The 19,764-nt window shown below is 38.1% G+C and overlaps 1 protein-coding gene across 1 annotated transcript; it reads left to right on the forward strand.

Moving 5' to 3' along the window:
• The first annotated feature begins 489 nt into the window (after nt 1-489).
• On the forward strand, nt 490-9,630 carry LOC146739141 (uncharacterized). Its single transcript, XM_085504062.1, has 10 exons — nt 490-513; nt 563-661; nt 768-866; nt 947-1,045; nt 1,152-1,250; nt 1,526-1,624; nt 2,309-2,407; nt 2,528-2,623; nt 7,937-8,238; nt 9,474-9,630. Exons 1-10 carry the CDS (start codon nt 490-492, stop codon nt 9,511-9,513), a joined length of 1,056 nt encoding a protein of 351 aa, XP_085360188.1. The 3' UTR covers nt 9,514-9,630.
• Nucleotides 9,631-19,764: the final 10,134 nt, after the last annotated feature.

Below are 19,764 nucleotides of genomic sequence, written 5' to 3' on the forward strand. Positions count from 1 at the left end.
AAGAATCTTACTAGATGCATCAGTTGACAAGGATGCCCAAGACCAGGTAATTTAAATATATTGCTGTATTTGTATTGAGATGGTATTCCTATTTGTATGACATGTACATGATATAAATGTGTATAACTGATGCATGTGTAATTACAATGTAGGATGGTTGGACAGCTCTACACCATGCAAGTAATAATGGGCATGTAGATACAGTAAGAATCTTACTAGATGCATCAGTTGACAAGGATGCCCGAGACCAGGTAATTTAAATATATTGCTGTATTTGTATTGAGATGGTATTCCTATTTGTATGACAGATGCATGATATAAATGTGTGTAACTGATGCATGTGTAATTACATTGTAGGATGGTTGGACAGCTCTACACTGGGCAAGTAATCAGGGACATGTAGATACAGTAAGAATCTTACTAGATGCATCAATTGACAAGGATGCCCAAGACCAGGTAATTTAAATATATTGCTGTATTTGTATTGAGATGGTATTCCTATTTGTAGGACAGGTACATGATATAAATGTGTATAACTGATGCATGTGTAATTACATTGTAGGATGGTGTGACAGCTCTACACCATGCAAGTAATCAGGGACATGTAGATATAGTAAGAATCCTACTGGATGCATCAGTTGACAACGATGCCCAAGACCAGGTAATTTAAATATATTGCTGTATTTGTATTGAGATGGTATTCCTATTTGTAGGACAGGTACATGATATAAATGTGTATAACTGATGCATGTGTAATTACATTGTAGGACGGTGTGACAGCTCTACACCATGCAAGTAATCAGGGACATGTAGATATAGTAAGAATCCTACTGGATGCATCAGTTGACAAGGATGCCCAAGACCAGGTAATTTAAATATATTGCTGTATTTGTATTGAGATGGTATTCCTATTTGTATAACTGATGCATGTGTAATTACATTGTAGGATGGTTGGACAGCTCTACACCATGCAAGTAATCAGGGACATGTAGATACAGTAAGAATCTTACTAGATGCATCAGTTGACAAGGATGCCCAAGACCAGGTAATTTAAATATATTGCTGTGTTTGTATTGGGATGGTATTCCTATTTGTATGACATGTACATGATATAAATGTATATAACTGATGCATGTGTGATTACATTGTAGGATGGTTGGACAGCTCTACACTGGGCAAGTAATCAGGGACATGTAGATACAGTAAGAATCTTACTAGATGCATCAGTTGACACGGATGCCCAAGACAAGGTAATTTAAATATATTGCTGTATTTGTATTGGGATGGTATTCCTATTTGTATGACATGTACATGATATAAATGTGTATAACTGATGCATGTGTGATTACATTGTAGGGTGGTGAGGGACATGTAGAAGATTCTCTCAAATAAAAGTCCTTTAGAAAATTTTCCTACAGGGTTGCAATCCGAGAGTTGATTACCGTGGTAGTACAGGGGAAGGGGGTGATATTTTATACCAGTATTATATAGTAAGTAATTTAGTCTTGTTCACTGTTTGTTGTAGGATGGAATTAATGCACTACATGTAGCAAGTTACAATGGACAAGTCGACATAGTAAAATTGTTATTAGATGCCTCTGTTGTCAAAGATACCCGCACCAAGGTAAATTAATGTAATATAATGTATTGAGCTTCATACTCAATTATATCACATCCTAGTTATATGTATGTCGGGGCGAGATGCAAATCATAGGCGTGTTTGTTAATTAAGTTGAATAGTTGAATTGTCTAGTTAGACATCAAAATGTTTTCTATAATTATTATTCCATTTGCTGTATTATTTCTGTGCAGCAATATCTTGATGTTTAGTTTGAATTATTCATATTTCTATTATATCTAACATTGTATTTGACTTGTGACGTTATTACCACGATCAGTGATAGGTTCTAAACCAATCTATCACTACTTGAGTTTCGTGTCGTGTGACACTTGAGTGTCTTGCGTTATTATTTTGTTGTTTCAAGCCGATGTTGATGTTTCATAGTTCAATAAATGTCAATCCTGATATGAAACTTTCTGACTTCGTCAATGTTCTGTCTCATAGAATACAGTGGCTATACTTCGAGCCCAATCACAGCCACAATGTATTTTTACATTTGAACTTTTCAATTGAACAAGAACGGGAATGTGTGCTATGGGTAAGACAATGCAAATTATTTTGGCAAACCTCTCCGTCAGAACCCTATATCATCTAATAGTAGTTAGTGCTGGATACTAATTCTGCTATGCTAAAACCCTTTGCATGTACCTGTTAATCGTAGGTCAGTAACATATTTTATATTCTTAGGGTGGCAACACAGCTCTTCATATTGCTGCAGAAAAAGGACATCCTGAAGTTGTTAAACTTCTCCTTGATGCTGGTTTACAAAGGTATGCAGTGAATGAGGTATGTACTAGATTTCACTGTATAATATCAATGTGCACTTGCTGAGATTCAATTGTGATAGCAAAACTATGCATGTATTGTTCCTGCATGCCTAAACTATTTTTGTACTGAAAATAACAGGATAAAAAGATTCCACAAGATATGGCAAGGGAGGCTGGTCATGACAATATTGTGAAACTTCTAGAAGAAACCTCAAAAGATGATGCAAATAAAAAAGTAAGAATCATTAACTATATTGATATTTAATTTGCATGTATGTATACACACAACATGAGTAACAAAGAAAAAAAACACGTTAGTGCAATTGTTTTAATTCGATTGTTCTTCTTTCAATAACTACAAAATAATAAACTATGAATGCTGAGAAAGGAGCTCTGCAGTCAGTAGATGCAGAGATCAAGAATTCCCTACATGAGCTGAAATATTGGGATTGCAATTCCATGTCGTGCTGGCTCAGCCACACAACAAGAGGTGTCAAAGAGAGGATGGAGATGGCAACAGCCAAGTGTTGCAGAACTTTTAGTGAATTCTGAGTGCCACTAATCAACCCATGACCAATTTAAATGTCTAGCAAGAACCAATGTTTTTTTAAAATATTTTTATCTTTGGTGAATTCTGTTTGAGGGCGTGCATCACCTGAATCAAAGGAGAGACTAACATGTGGTCCTTTGTTTATTACTTAGCAGCTGTGTACATGTGGGTATATTCTGTTTGTATTTTGGACATTTTAATGTTTTCCAAGTGATTTCTCTAGGTGCAATCCAAATACAGTAGGTGTGTCTTGTTTACCTGAGATTTGTAAGAGTTTTGAGCTGGCCAACATGTTAGTTATGTTTTGTACTGTTGATTACTGGCAGGTTGATTTCCCATTTTTGAGCCATGTTTTCAACTTTGTTTATCATTTTCATATAGCAATCTTGTCGTATGTTAACAGTATTGTCTATGGAGTTTCAATTTGTGGTATGAGCCCTGACGTGATGCTACATGCTGTTGGCAAAAAGAAAACTGAATGGTATTGACCACAGGATAAAGTCCAGTTGGCTAATGACAACGATGATTGAAACTAAAAAAAAATAGATTTTACATGTAAATGTCTCCGCAAATCCCCACTTGTTTCAAAAATCTTGTGATTGAACCATTTGATTAGTTTTGTCATTCTAAGATGTGTATAATGTTGTCTTTCCTATTTCCTCGCTGTTCAATTTCCTCAATTCAATCTTTGACTTGCCTGCATGGACTGATCGCATTCACCCTTCACATATATCATGTCACACAATGCATTTGTTGCATGATCAAACACAAGACGTTCTACCCATCCAGAACCAAACCATATTAATACTTGGTGCATATATCGGTACACGACATAATGAATCTGATGCATGTCATTTTGTTTACAGATGAGAAGTTTTCTTAATGAATTCTGCTGAGCTTGTGTTGTACCTCTGATGTGCTTGTTCGCATAATGTCACTACAAGTTGTACATCATATGGGCATGCATCGTTGTATTTTGTACGCAGTTCAAAATTGTTAATTATTCATTTGCATTCTTTTCATTTGCATAACTTTGTTTGTTTAATTTCTCCACTGCGCATGTTTCTTGTAGCCAATTCGCTTCGTTCTGTTTACATGCACTGTTTACATCGCACGCTGTTCGTGCCCAGTCATTTCTGTTCGGGTTATTTTCAATTTACTTTCTCGCTATGCCAAGAAGTAAGCGGCGCTCAACATGCTCTGGCTGCAAGCTCGATGTGGAAGCTCTTACCTGGGGCAAGCACGGAAAATTCTGCATCGGTCCACCACCGGAGGAAGAGAATTGCCGTTCACCGAACAGCTCAACTGCCGTCCCTAAGCCGTCTCCTTCCACCTCGACGCACCAACGTCACTCGCCCACAGTCTCACCCGCGGAACCACATGGATATTTTGACGAGTTTTCAGACGGGGATGAAGACTACCAAGCAGAGTTAGCTATTTTGCAGCGCCGGAAACAATCCTTGTTGGCGAGAATCGCGAAGCAAAAATTACAGGTGGAAATCTCCCAGCTAGAAACGGAATTCAAAAGTTGTTCCTTGAACGCACATCCACCAACCACAGGCCTATCATCCACGCGCCAACAGGGCACATCGTCTTCTGATCACCAAATCTCTGACATTTCACTAGCGGAACTTCGCAAAATGACTAATCTCCGATCGCAGGTTGATCACGATTCGTCACCATACTCAGACGCCATTGGAGCGAACAAAGGACACGAGGCTGAGAACAAAGGACCAGCCGGTGAGTACATTATTCGCGACAGTCTCGTTAATTCCCACGGGCGTCACGCCGGGAAAAAGTTGCCTGGTTTGAAATCTCCAGAACAGTTTGTTCCATCATTCTTTTCTTCACATGAACTGAAATACGACGAATTATCACAATTATCACAATTTCTACAGGGCTACACGCTCTTACTGCAGGACTCGTCCATGCCCAAAGCAGAACAAAAGGGCTGGTTACGTCTCCTGCACGATTTGTTTGTTAAACTACCATTGTACAAATGGCCCATTGTCCGGAGCTATCACGCGGCAGTGGCTCGTTTAATCGATGATAACAGACGTACATGGGACAGCGATTACTCAGACGTGAAAGATCTGTTTTTCGATTTCTCAGCCGACAAGTTGAAATCAGTCACCCAGAAACGGACGACAAACAACGGCAACAGAAATACCCCCAACCCGGATGATTCGCCCGTATTAGTGTGCACAGCTTTCAACGAGAAAGGTTCTTGCTCATTTCATCCATGCAAATTTAAACACATTTGCAATTATTGCTATGTCACCCGCAATCGTTTTAATAATCACAGCGAAAAGGACTGCAAACAGAAGTCGGGCACGTCCATGTCACCTCTGCATCGCGACAAACCAATTTCCTCGTGACTCCACACGCAGCCCTCAGACAGCACGTCAACGACCTGTGACCTCCCCGTTAGATCAACGCCTTTGCACGTATCTCCGGACGAGTGTTATCTCGCTCGATTTGGTTAGCAACAACATCACCGGGTCTGACCCAACACTTTCAGTCATCACAATTGTGTCAGGGGGCTCCACACCTACGCCACCAGCAGCTACATCACCGTTGTCACTTACGCACACGGCATTACCCAAGCTCAGCACCACAGTCTTCATCGATAATAACAAGTTCGAATCCCTCGCTCTCGCCGGTCAGTCAACAACCACACTGACATCAAGCATGATCAAAGCGCCAACATGCAGGCGGTCCTCAGCGACATAACTTCGACCCCACACCTCATCACAACACAAGCAGGTCGAGGGCTACACACTCGTCATTGACATCATCATCATCATCAACTACAACAACAACTTCTCCAGCATCCGCTGATCATTCGTCACCGTCGCCCAGAAACTCTGTGCCGCCAGATCACATTATTTCTAACATTGATGGCAGTATTGCACAACATTACATTGATTTACATCGCAGAATCTCCGCTTCAGGCCTTTATAACTTTCAAGGTTGTCGCATCCCGGTCTCTTCCGGTCTGAACATTCAGTCTTGGCGCCATCTTCTACGCAATTACGACGATGACATCTGCGACTTCTTAGAATTTAGTTGGCCCATCTACTACTCGCGCGACTTTCTTCCTACTTCGCACGCAACGAATCACACCTCGGCTTTACAGTTTGCTGAGCACGCGGACAGTTTTCTGGAATCAGAGCTACCTCTTGGCGCATCTGTTGGACCGTTCGACACTCCGCCATTGTCACACCCGCTCATTACCTCACCATTAACGACCGTGGCCAAGAAGGGCTCATCTTCCCGTTGCGTGGTCGTGGACTTAAGTTTTCCAGAAGGCTACTCGGTCAACGACTGCATCCCAGGGGACAGTTACATCAGGGATGATTACAAGCTCAGATATCCTACAATTGACTCCACGTTAGATCGCATCCGTACACTTGGTTCCGGTTGCCTCCTTTACAAACGAGACCTCAGCAGGGCATACCGTCAACTTCGTGTGGATCCGAGAGACTACCACCTTCTCGGCTATTCTTGGAAAGGGAAATACTACTTTGACGTTTCACCACCTTTTGGGTTATGCACAGTGGCCTTAATGTGTGAACAGTCAACCAACGCAGTGCGTCACATCCTACACAACCAAGGGCACGAGGTGATCAATTATATCGACGATTATATAGCTTTTGCTTCTGGTTCATCGCTCAACATTACAACTCAATGGCGTGCATTTTTCCCCTTCTGCCGTTTCTTTTGCATCCAGCCAGTTCCGGCCACAACACGATCGATTATTCGCTACACACAGTTCCTCGCCCGCTCGTTTTCAAGCACGGCATCTATCCGCAACTACCTCAACGGTGTTCGGCCGCTGCATCTTTTCGTCACCGAGACCCCACCTTCACTCGACTCATTCGAACTGCGCCTTGTCCTCCGGGGAATACAACGTATAACAGCGCACCAGCCTCGCCGCAAGTTGTCTATCACACCGGATATCCTTCTTCGAATTCATCGTCTCTTGGACTTTACACGCGCGCTGCACGCTACGCTGTGGTCCGCTTTCCTCATCGCATTTTTTTCGTTCCTGTGTAAGTCCAACCTGGTGCCCCCTTCAGATACAGCTTATGTCGCCCGCATTCATCTCTCGCGGGGCAGCGGCGGATACAACACCACAGGTTTGATCATTCGTATCACATGGTCCAAGACCATACAGTTCGGCGAACGGGTTCTGCACATTCCCATCCTGGCTATCCCTGGCTCCGCCCTCTGCCCAGTATCAGCCTACAAGCAGATGGTGGACATGTTGCCAGCACCTTCAGAAGCTCCCCTGTTCCTCGCGCCGTCATCTACCAGCAGACTGCATCCTTTGACCTACCAGTCTCTTGTTCGACATCTGCGATTATTGCTCAGCTCCACAGGGCTGGACCCAAACAGCTACTCCGTTCACTGCTTTCGTTGCGGCGGTGCCTCCTTCGCATTTCAGCCAGGTGCCGACCCTGAAGCAATTAAAGCGCAAGGCGACTGGTGCTCACAAGCTTACCTGCTCTACATGGAATCTTCATTTGGTCGTCGCCTCAGGACGGCATCATGCATTCGCGCTGCTATCAAGTCTGGCCAAGTCGATCTGACACTTTGAACATTTGCTTTTGGTGGCTTTCATTTTTGGCCTTTTAATGCTGTATTTCACTGTATGCCAGAAATGTAATTTTAGATTCAACAGAATTAAACTAACTTTTTATTTTCTTTTGCCGCCAATTCGCTTGAGTCGGGTTCGTTCTTTGCCAGTGAATAATTCGTTCTGATTCAATATGGCCAAATCATGCTCTTTGTAGTCTTTGTCAAACTGGATTTTCTTCAAATTAAAATTTGCTGGAGCCTTTACTCTTCAATCATTTTTACCATAAGACTTGTTTCTTTTTGTGTATATTATTCTTTCTTTCATTTTTATTTTAATAAGTCTGCCTTTGCTTGACGAGTACCTGGTTTGCTACTTGAAATTTGTTAAGGGTAAATATCTATTTTTATTCCTAGGACGATACTCTGTATACAAAGTTGGAAGCTGCCGGGGCTGTGGGTGGTAAGGGCATTCAGCTCCCATCACGTCCTCTACTATTTGGCAACAGTAAAATAGATCGACTGTTCCAATCATTGAGTCTCTCTTCAGCACATCGTCCAAGGTTCGATAGACTTGGTCGTCTACCAATGCGAGAATTTCCTGGGTTTGATGACATGCCAAGTTTTGATCAACATGGTCGTCTACTAGAGCTGGGATTTCTAGGATTAGCTGATCTGGATGAATCAACAAGTGGACCAGTTAAATTGGTGCCTGATATGTAAGATTTTTACATAATTGCTGATATCTACACCTCAATAATTAAATCAAATTTTGATTGTAATGGGAAAGAATTTATCAAATGAGCTCGCTATTTGCCAACAACTTTCAGTTTCACTTAAGCGAGTGACCTCCAATTTGAATATCTTTGTTACTTCCAACACAGTCACTCTACTAGGGCTGGGATTTCACTTTACCTTAATTTCTGCACCTTACCAAAGACACTGATACCATTTAGGACCAGTTCAGATTTGTTTAAAGCGAAACAGTCCTAGTAGAGTGACTGTGTTACTAAACGATATTTTAAACAAGTTTTTAAGAATTTACGGGACAAATAAATATGCTGGGTGTTCATCTGCTGAGTTAAAACCTAAAAAAGGTCAGCGAATTACTGAGCTAACATGCTGCTCAAATAGTTTTTGATTCCAGTGTGCGAGGTACACAATGGGGGTCTTTGCTGTTACCATGTCTGTTCCACTAGTATCTCAAGAACCACTGGTCGAATTTCAATGAAACTTGGTATATATAGATACTGAGATAATGTGCAGACCTGATTAGGCTATTTATATTTTATCAAAAACTAATGTGCATAATAATTAAAAATGTTTGGCTTTCCCACAAATTTCGGAATTCATCACATTGTAATGAAACTTGTTACATGGGTGCCCCAGGACAAGGCACAGACGTGACTAGTTTTTGGTTGAAACCATGCACATTAACAACCTAATTTGCATACTAATAATTAAATAATATACCGAGGGGCACAATTATTGCATTTCAATTAGACTTTGTGTACAAGTGCCTGGGAACAGTGCTAATGATTTGATTGGTTTGAAATTTGAGCATACTAATTGCCTACTTGTTACATTTCATTGAAATTTACTACAAATATGTTCTTGGGTAATAATGGTGCGATTATTTTAATGTTGAAAATCATTCACATTGATCCAATCTCAAAAAATCCGATTTGAATTTGTGGTAGGTACTCTGGAATAAATTGGACTGAAAACCAGATGTACAATCCAATTTATTGTTTTCATGTTGTGCATCTCAAATAGCAGACCAATGTTAGTGGCCCAGCTTATTGTTTGAAATGCTAATCTTAAATTTACTTTAAATATTCCTCAAACTTTCACACACTTTCTTTGCGATTTGCTGTAAATGTTTTGTTGGATCAATTTAACAGTTATTTGCAATAATGTTCACATGTATACTAAAGATTTGTTCTACTTGCAGAGGAGAAACTGACGACAAAAGAGATGACAACTATCCCTGATATGCGATACACAACGAACACTTTTACATTATTGATGAAGAAATTCCTGTTATTTCCACTAATATGTTGTTGTTCTTTGAGTATAGTGTTAAACTCTACAGATTGTAACGATTAATATTTGTTTTTTTTGTTCTGAGCTTTTTTGCAGCTTCTAAAAGTGTGTGTTCTTATAAGATTACCTTTCTTCGAACTGATTAGTTTATTCTTTTTTAGTTTTGAAACCTTCATTATATTTACGGCATCAGAGTTGCATAGGTAGCATAATCCTTAAACCATGTTTTTTTTTCACTCCCATGCAATCTGAAAATATTCAAATCATAATAATTTCTAATAATTTAGGAAACATTGCAAGAGTCAGTATGATGTTATGTTCAATTAGTTTGCATGGATCAATTGGTTTACCAGGATTTTTAGCCCAGTCCGAAAGAGCATGTAATTTAGGGTCTGTGAACTCTATCAACTTCAGTTCAATGAAATTTATTGCATAAACAATGTAATCAACGAGTGCATTTGAAGATTTTATCTTGATTAATCCACGTTGAGGGGTTTTGCTGGGGAGAGGTGTAATTTTTTCCCTTTCTTCTCTGGTAAATGGAAATGCATTGAGCAGTTTAGTTTAAAATTAATAAATATACAAATAGTAGGTACCAGTAGTATTTTTTAGGCAAAATATGACCCCCCCCCCCCCTCTTCTGGTATTTTTGTATATTGGAATATGTATTCAACTGATGTTTTGTGATAGTCCCTGCACATTTGGGTAGACCAGGGTACTATCAGGAAAATGTGCACATTAATGACTAATATAATTTTGGAGAACAAGTGTCGTCATAATCTGAGACTTTAATATTGATCCTAATAAAAAATATTCATTTTTTTTATGAAGTGTGGATAACATCACTTAATTGATCAATCTACTCATAGTCTAGCAGGAATACTTGTCCTTATTTTCATATACCCAGTTTATTTCACAGTTCAGTTTTATTGATGGCTTTCACTGAATTTGAATTTAAACAGACTTGAATGTAAATGTATTTTCTGTACTTCACTGCACTATCTATTTTCTCTCTTATTTGCTGATTGTCGTATCAATACTAGGTACACTTACTTTCTGTGATTCACTTAATTTATCTTGTACAGGGATGGAATCTGAATCATTGATTCTCGTCAAAAAGTATGGCGATAGAATATATGTAGTTATTTATCGAGTTTTTGAAATTGTCATTTAACTTTACAAATTGCTTTTAAAATTCTCTTGACACTGTTCAATATTTAATCTTTTATATCCAAGAACTAATTATATCAAATATATTTTTTATTAGCTGTATTTCCAAGAATTTCAAATGTAATTGTCTTTCATTGTATTTTTTTTTTGACAACTGTTTGTATATGTATTAGCTTGGTCAGTGTAGATCTGGCTGCCAATTAATTCCTGTGATGTGATGATTGGTGTATCGGTAACCCATGATAATAGCTTTAGTTTCATGAATTTTAATTCCATTTTAGTAAACATTAAATCATAAATTCTTGCCAAGGATCAAACATTTGCTTAATTTCAAACTCAATTAAACGGTCGCATCTTAGCATTATGACAATTGCAGTTATGCAAATATTATTTGTGATATCCATCTCTTTTGTTAATTAGCTTACATTTCTTGATATAATCCAGATATATTTAAGAATCACTAATTATATTTCAATGACATTTGGTATGTTATTTTTGTTAATATTGTTAGGAACAGCCATTTTAGTGCGATTATTACTCTTAAAATGTTGATGTTATGTTGCAAATAAGCAATGTTACAATGTTGGTCTAAGGTTTGCAATTTATGGATATTCAAACCTTAATCTGTTGAATTGGTGAAAATAATTACCTGTTGTGTGTCGTAATTAAACCATTAGTTTGAGTGGAATAGGTATTGGGAAAGCACTGAACTAAATTTGGAATGCTGACATATTACATTGGTTCAAAATGTGCCCCAAGATTCCAGTGTTAGTGTTTTTTGTACTGGCGAGTTGGAAGATCTACCACCATTACAAAATCACTGGTGTTTTGAAACTATTGTCTCACTATTCCGTAAAAATAACAACAAATTGCTTTGATACAGTGCATTAATCTTTCATTATACATTTCAGTTTTGCTCAATAGACTAGCAATTAAAGTCTCCCATATCACACATAAGTTGTGTTGAAATACTTTTCTGTACTACTGTAATCCTATCATTAATTGGACCATGAAGAAATAATCACTTTTGGTCAGATATAATTGGAGGGGGATGTACCCAGCAACTAATTAATTGCCACTGAAACCTCTACATCAGATGTTTAATCAAATAGCAATAACAAAGCAAAATGTGCGTTTGGATTAGTTTTTAGCATTTATATTCAGATGTATACTTGTGTTTGAGTGTCTTATCTTTATAGAAGTTGTGACATTACATTCATGAAATAAAGCATTGGTGTTGGGCTATATAGAGTTGTGGTGTATTCATTTGGTTGATAGTTGCTGGAATTGTTAGGAAGTTGCATGCAGGTCTTTGAATATGCAATATCAACATTTAATTTCAAACCAGTTGGCCATTTTCTGTGGTATTTGTTGCTCGATTTGTATAGTTAAAAGCGAAATAAACGTAACTCTATTGCTGTTAGGATTTATTTGGATAAACACCAAAGACGGAGAAAACTACATTTGGAATTGCAGAAAAACCACACTTGGTTCTGTAAATATTTTGTCCTTGTGTAAACAGTCAGTTTTATTAGTCCCCGTTCGAACGAAGTCCGAAAACGGGGGCTTATAATTATGTCTCCGTCCGTCCGTCCGTCCGTCCGTCCGGAGTGGTATCTCAGAATCCCTTCGACCGATTCTGTTCATTCTTTGCATGTGCCTAGTACTTTATGTGGGACATGCAGTGGTTTAGCGATTCTATTTAAAATGGCCGACTGGCAGCCATCTTGTTTTTTGAAAATGTTGTATTTTGGACATGCTTTGTCAGTTTACATTCAAATTTAGTATATAGATCATACATGTTAGGATACATGTCTCCGACCGTCCGTGAGTTCCCGAGTCTGTCTGTCTGACCGTCCGTCCGTCCATGTGTCAGTCTGTCCAGAGTCATTATTCAGAATCCTGTGGACCGATTCCGTTCATTCTTTGCATGTGCATAGTACCTTATGTGGGACATATGCACATGCAGTGATTCGATTCAAAATGGCAGACTGACAGCCATCTTGTTTTTTGAAAATGTTGTATTTTGGACATGCTTTGTCAGTTTTCATTCAAACTTGGTACATAGATTATACATTGTAGGAAACATGTCCATGACGATTTATTTCACAATTGGATCAAAGATGGCCGACTGGCAGCCATTTAGTTTTTTGAAAATGTTGTATTTTGGACATGCTTTGTCAGTTTTCAAACTTAGTACATAGATTATACATGGTAGGATACATGTTCATGACGATTTATTTCACAGTTGGATGAAAGATGGCTGACTGGCAGCCATCTTGTTTTTTTGAAAATGTATTTTGGACATGCTTTGTCGGTTTTCATTCAAACTTAGTACATAGATTATACATGTTAGGATACATGTTCATGACGATTTATTTCACAATTGGATCAAAGATGGCCGACTGGCAGCCATTTAGTTTTTTGAAAATGTTGTATTTTGGACATGCTTTGTCAGTTTTCATTCAAACTTAGTACATAGATTATACATTGTAGGAAACATGTCCATGACGATTTATTTCACAATTGGATCAAAGATGGCCGACTGGCAGCCATTTAGTTTTTTGAAAATGTTGTATTTTGGACATGCTTTGTCAGTTTTCATTCAAACTTAGTACATAGATTATACATGTTAGGATACATGTTCATGACGATTTATTTCACAATTGGATCAAAGATGGCCGACTGGCAGCCATTTAGTTTTTTGAAAATGTTGTATTTTGGACATGCTTTGTCAGTTTTCATTCAAACTTAGTACATAGATTATACATGCTAGGATACATGTTCATGACGATTTATTTCACAGTTGGATCAAAGATGGCTTACTGGCAGCCATCTTGTTTTTTTGAAAATGTTGTATTTTGGACATGCTTTGTCAGTTTTCATTCAAACTTAGTACATAGATTATACATGGTAGGATACATGTTCATGACGATTTATTTCACAGTTGGATCAAAGATGGCTTACTGGCAGCCATCTTGTTTTTTTGAAAATGTTGTATTTTGGACATGCTTTGTCAGTTTTCATTCAAACTGAGTACATAGATTATACATGGTAGGATACATGTCCATGACGATTTATTTCTCAATTGGATCAAAGATGGCCGACTGGCAGCCATCTTGTTTTTTGAAAATGTTGTATTTTGGACATGCTTTGTCAGTTTTCATTCAAACTTAGTACATAGATTATACATGGTAGAATACATGTCCATGACGATTTATTTCACAATTGGATCAAAGATGGCCGACTGGCAGCCATCTTGTTGTTTTTATGCGGTATCATAGATGTGCTCTGTCAGTTTTTATTCCAATTTGGCACATACATGTACTTTATACATGTTAGGATGCATGTCCATGACAATTTGTTTCAAAATCTGGTCAAGGATTGACAGCCATCTGACGTTTTGGCCTTACTTACTATATTTCCACAATTTATGTACCATTTTCATTCGTATTTGGTACATACATCATACATATCAGTGTGTTTCATAATCAGATCAAAGATGGCGGAATAACGACCTTTTTTATTTTTGGCCATATTACTACTACACGGAACACGTGTTTTTGATGTAAATAAACAATCTGTTGTATACGCCAATTGGAACTCAAGTTTCAAGGACACGCTCCCGACAACCGCTTTAATATGACGAGCACAAAGAGAACTTTCAATAATTTAACGGGGACTGTGTCATTTTCAATGACTTGTTCATTTGTGGAAGAGTAATTGTTACAGATAACGGCATGTTTAAAGCGGGAGGGTCGTCACCTGCACACGTGCAGGAATTGAGTCCCAGGCGACGATAACACCTGCTAAAAATGCAAAGGCTCATGGGTAGATGCTTGTTTGTAAACAATGACACGCTATGGCCATCTGACACCTGAGCAGGTGACAACTCTACCGCTTTATACCAGCATTGTCTTGGCTACATAACTAAAATATTTTGTAAATGCTAAGACTGCAGCTTCAGTCAAGTTCTTACTCAACTATTGAAAAAAAAAGCCAAGGTTGGCCAAGGAAAGGGTTCAAACCCATATTGACTGAGCTAATATGATTTCCGATGGAGGCTCTGGGAATTAAAACTGGGATTAAATGGTCTTGAATTATTCATGAGCAAATGACAAAGCGTACAAATGTTTTGTATGTATGTAAACAAATTTTCAGTGATGTGCAATGGCATTGCTGAATCTATTGTTTTTTTTGTGGTATAATTAAAGCCGTAATATCTGATATATTTTGTTTAGCATTTGGCATATATGTGTTGTACAGACAAATATTTATGTAGATTCTGGGGGGAGGGAGGTTGTTTGAACACCCATTTCTCAAATTGTCCTGTCCCTTCCTAAATTTCCAATTTATATTCAAAACAGTGTTGCATGTCAGGATTTTGGGCATTCTAGATAAATAAATCTGAGGTAACTTGCCAATTCCAATACATTTCAAGACATCAAAGATTCTCGACTTGAAAATGACCTAATAAAAATTGTTATTGTACCCAGAAGTCAATTTTAAGCGAAATATATCAGAATCTTGGCTGAGATCCAAAACTGGTTAATATTATATCAAAGTTTGAAAAAAAAAATTTACGATGAAGTGCTCAACAAAAACTGACATTTTCTCCATCATACACCATGCCTTCATCTACAGAAAATGGTAAAATATCCCATAATGTGCCATGTTGACCCCAAACAAGAGGAAAAGCAGAATAAGTAAACTAACTGTGGTGGCACTATAATCCACAACCATCTTACAATAAATTTCCTGGTCAATTGGTTTGTCATTGCAGATTTATACACAACCCAAAAATGGATTTTTTACCATATTTTCCAAAATTCATTTACATTAACAGCAAGCATGTACAACGTTTCAATGCATTAGACCAAACAGTTACACAAAGAACATACTGAATTAACACTGCAGCCAATTGAAAATGAGGCACAGATTGAAGCTAAAGAATTACAGTATGCAAGTACCAAGTTTTAACTCATTTGAGAACTTTTGTTAGGATACCAACACACTGAATATGCTTGATTAGTATGCATATGCAGATTAATTTCAAAGGTAGTGTTAGAAATCCCTCTTTGTTAACCCTGAGCTCCACAAACTTGACTTAAATATTAATATATACTATGAAAATAGATAACTTTTGTTATACCAACACACTGAATATGCTTGATTGGTATGCATATGCGGATTAATTTCAAATTAGTGTTAGAAATTCGACTACACAAATAATAGGAATGAAATTTTAGCTTATTATAGAACAAAATATGCTGAAAGCAGTAATTATGCAAATTGCCTAATTAAAAATGAAATCTAGTCAGGTCTGAAGTTCATCACATAGTAAGTGTACCGACTGCATTCTAATCCATAAGGTGGTACTTGAGATATTGGTGGCATAATATTTGGCACACAAAAACGAACCCATCCACAGACAATCTTCCCTTGTGTAATGCACACAGGAGACCCAAATGGGTAATTTAAATCAAAACTGAAAAACAAAATCCAACCGAACACGACAAAGATCTAGTCTGGAAATTCAACTAAAAATGACTGCTATACAACCAAAATGAAACACAAATCATGAAATGAAGTAAATGCATATCTGTTTAAACAAAAAAAACTTGTACATCAAGAAACTTTACACGAGTCAACATTTAATAAATCATTAGGTTTTTATTTAAAATTTGCATAGGTTAAAGGTCACTCACACAGTCTGCACCTGTAATTCTCATAAATTATACATGTATGCAACCACTAATTTTCAAATAGCTGAATCACAGAAAATTATTGTTATTTACAAGCTTCACTACTTAGAAACAATCTTATATACAAAAATACAAAAGCATTATTTACATAATTACTTTTGTAAAAGGATTTTCCTAAGAGCTGTAGGCAATACAAAATTATGTCAATTTGTTCCCAAATTAAGCAAAAAAGTTAAATACATAAACAAAAATGATTATGTTACTCGCAGAATTATTCGTATTTGATTTTGCATGAGAAAACTTCCTAGTATTTGCATAATTTTCAAATCAAGTATTGTTTTTCATGTCATTCAAACAAATGGATGTATTAAAAATGATAAATGCATCTCAAGGCCATAACTTGTCCTCTTATTCACTATGCTAAACACATAATTTGTTTTTATAAATTTAATGCATTTACTATTTTGTCTGTAAATGCATCTCTCCAAAATTAAATCTCTTGGTCCATGTTGTTTTAAATACAAGTCTTGTATGTCTTGTTGCACTGTGTCCTGTGTTTGCTGCAAATCTGTCTTTATTTGGCTTCCCAACTCATTTAACTCTTCTGTAGGATTTTTACTGGATGTTAAGGAGACATCATCATCGACATACGTGACAGAACTTATCAAAGCTGCCGTGCCTTTTGAAACTGTTATGTCACTTTTAGTTTCATCTGCAAACCTGACACTTTTCTGCAAAACAATTTCTTCAGGACATTTTTCATTCTCAGTTAAATCAACGTCGTCCGGGTTTGTCGTTTCAATGCCATTTTGATTGACGGCTTCAACATGACTGATGGCATGGTCACTTTCACTGCCAAGAATCTCAGATGCAACATGTTTTGTGTCCTCAGCAACCAATTGTAAGTAGTCTTTTATTTTTATATTAGCTTTGGCAAGGTTCTCTAAAGTAACACTCTCTTCATTATCATCGTCTTTCAGATGAGATCTGGATGGCATGTGGGGATTCTGATCATCAAAAGAAACTGCCGACGAGTACATTTCAAGGTCTGACATTGATTGTAGATCGGATTCAGCGATTAACATTTCGGTTATAGAAATATGGATATACTGACGTGTATCATCTTCAGTTTGATCATCTTGTACACTTCCTGGAGGAGGATTTGGTGAAGGGGTGGAGGGTGAGTAATCAATCGTGCTATCAGGGGTAAATCTTTTCCTCGGGGGTTCTCCACACTTGCCAGGGGGGAAACTCGTCTCGTCTCGTCTCTCTATCTCGTCCCCTTGAGGTACGGGATCGGGAAAGTCACTTAAGCTTTACAGTCAAATAAGACACACACAACGAAATACGTTTCAGCTCTCGTCTTAGTCGGTCAATCGAGCACTCTACCAGACACAGCGCCCCGGGGAAAAGTCCCCAAGACTATCCAAGGCTGAACCAAGACTCGCCCAAGACTGGACTGCCTCAAGGCTCGCCCCTGGACTCGACTCGACTCTCCAGGACTGCACTCTCTCTCGACTGCGTCTATCGTGCTGTGCTCCCCAAGACCAACTCAAACTCTCTTTATTCATTTTCAAAACTCTAACCAATTACAAAGCAGTAAAAAGACTCTAAGGCGTAACCTTCAATCATAAAGCCAATCACACTAAGTACTGAATACGTCATATCTTTTGATTAATCGTTCACTACATTAATAACTACGGATATAAACTGTCAAAATGAGTAGTCTAAAAAGCGGCGGTTATCTGGTAATTAGTTCCAAATCACTGAGCCAAGTTCCGTCCAAAACTTCAAATAGGCCTGAACGATGACAGACATAACACAGCAATTCGCTAATAATCAGTTAATTAAGTCGACCAACGATACGCGAAAACAAATTCATGACAGTGCCATGACCCGCTTGGCCTCAGGTGTACACGTACAAACATGAATCTCGCCATTAGCCGATTTATGCTGATGTGGAGGGACTGTAAGATTTCCATTACTAGACACAACAGATGATCCCGGGGGAGAACGTCTACTTCCATTCTCTCCGCTTCCTTCTGATCCCAAAACTTGTATTTGTTTCCCCTTTAAATTTATACCTTCTCCATTGTCAATATATCGTGACCGCTTTTCATTCACTTTATTAGTTTCGCTGACCTTTGTGATGATTTTTGCATTGTGATGTGATGACGCTGAAATCATATCATTGTTTAAATCAGTGGATGGGTTGACATCTGGGATTCCAATGCCCTGCGCTATTCTAATGAAACTAGTCTTGCCATCTTTATGTCTGTTACTCACACTCGTCACCCCACTACGATGTAACTGCCCTGGTTTAGCCAACCCTGCTTTATTTGACAGCGAATGTACTTTCGTAATACTCCCAACAGCTGATCTGGGTGTTGATAATTTACTTCTTTCACTTGACTGAGATTTTAAAGGGTTTACACTGGTTGTCATGAAGGTGTTATTTGACACAACAATGGACACAATGCTTGCCTGGGGTGTCCAAACCAACAGATGATGTAAAACTCTCTCGACTTGCACTTCTCAGATTCTCAATCCCTTTCTTATCCTCTTTAACAGATCCACTCGTGCTGGACGATTTGACGTCCGATAATTCAACTTCCTTTTCTGTTTCCGGCACAGGTATACTCTCAGCATGTAGCTTTTCATTTAGAATCTTGTTGCAGTCTCGAGACGATTCTTGATCATCATCAAACTGGTCAACAGTTACAACTGTTATTCGATTACTAAGACTAGATGTACCATCAATGTTTAGTTTAGTTTTAACACGTTGTCTTACACGATATGTAACAGGGCGAACGTCTGTTCTCGGTTTCACATCGTCATCTTTAATCAACTTCTCAAATATCACCAGATGCCTTTTACATAAATCCTATAAACAAAAATAATCTGATTTGATAAGACAGCAGCACTGTTTAACAGCCAATCAAGGGATAGCTCTCAGCTGCAGTTATAAATTTTGACATGAAGGAATCAGTGATTGTGATAGGTTAGTTAGCTCTTAGCTGCAGGTATAAATTTCACCATCAATGAAACAGTGATTGTGATAGGTTAATTGCTTTAATAGTCAACATCTTTAACAGGCATACATTTGGTCTGGATTCAGCTTTTCTGAGTACCCACAAAACTGGCCTGGTGAACTGCTATGTAACTATGTCGTCAGCACAGAATTCTGAGTTATCACTGATTTGCTGTCTCCATGACTTTGGTACCTTGCAATGCGAATATACATATGCAGACAATCTGTAGGTTAGGCCCACCACAATACCTTAGACCAATTGCTTACGATCTTAGAACACATCTAGTCTAGCA

Source organism: Saccoglossus kowalevskii, chromosome 9 (assembly GCF_978046115.1).
Source record: "Saccoglossus kowalevskii chromosome 9, keSacKowa6.1, whole genome shotgun sequence".
In the NCBI taxonomy this organism is placed as follows: domain Eukaryota; kingdom Metazoa; phylum Hemichordata; class Enteropneusta; family Harrimaniidae; genus Saccoglossus; species Saccoglossus kowalevskii.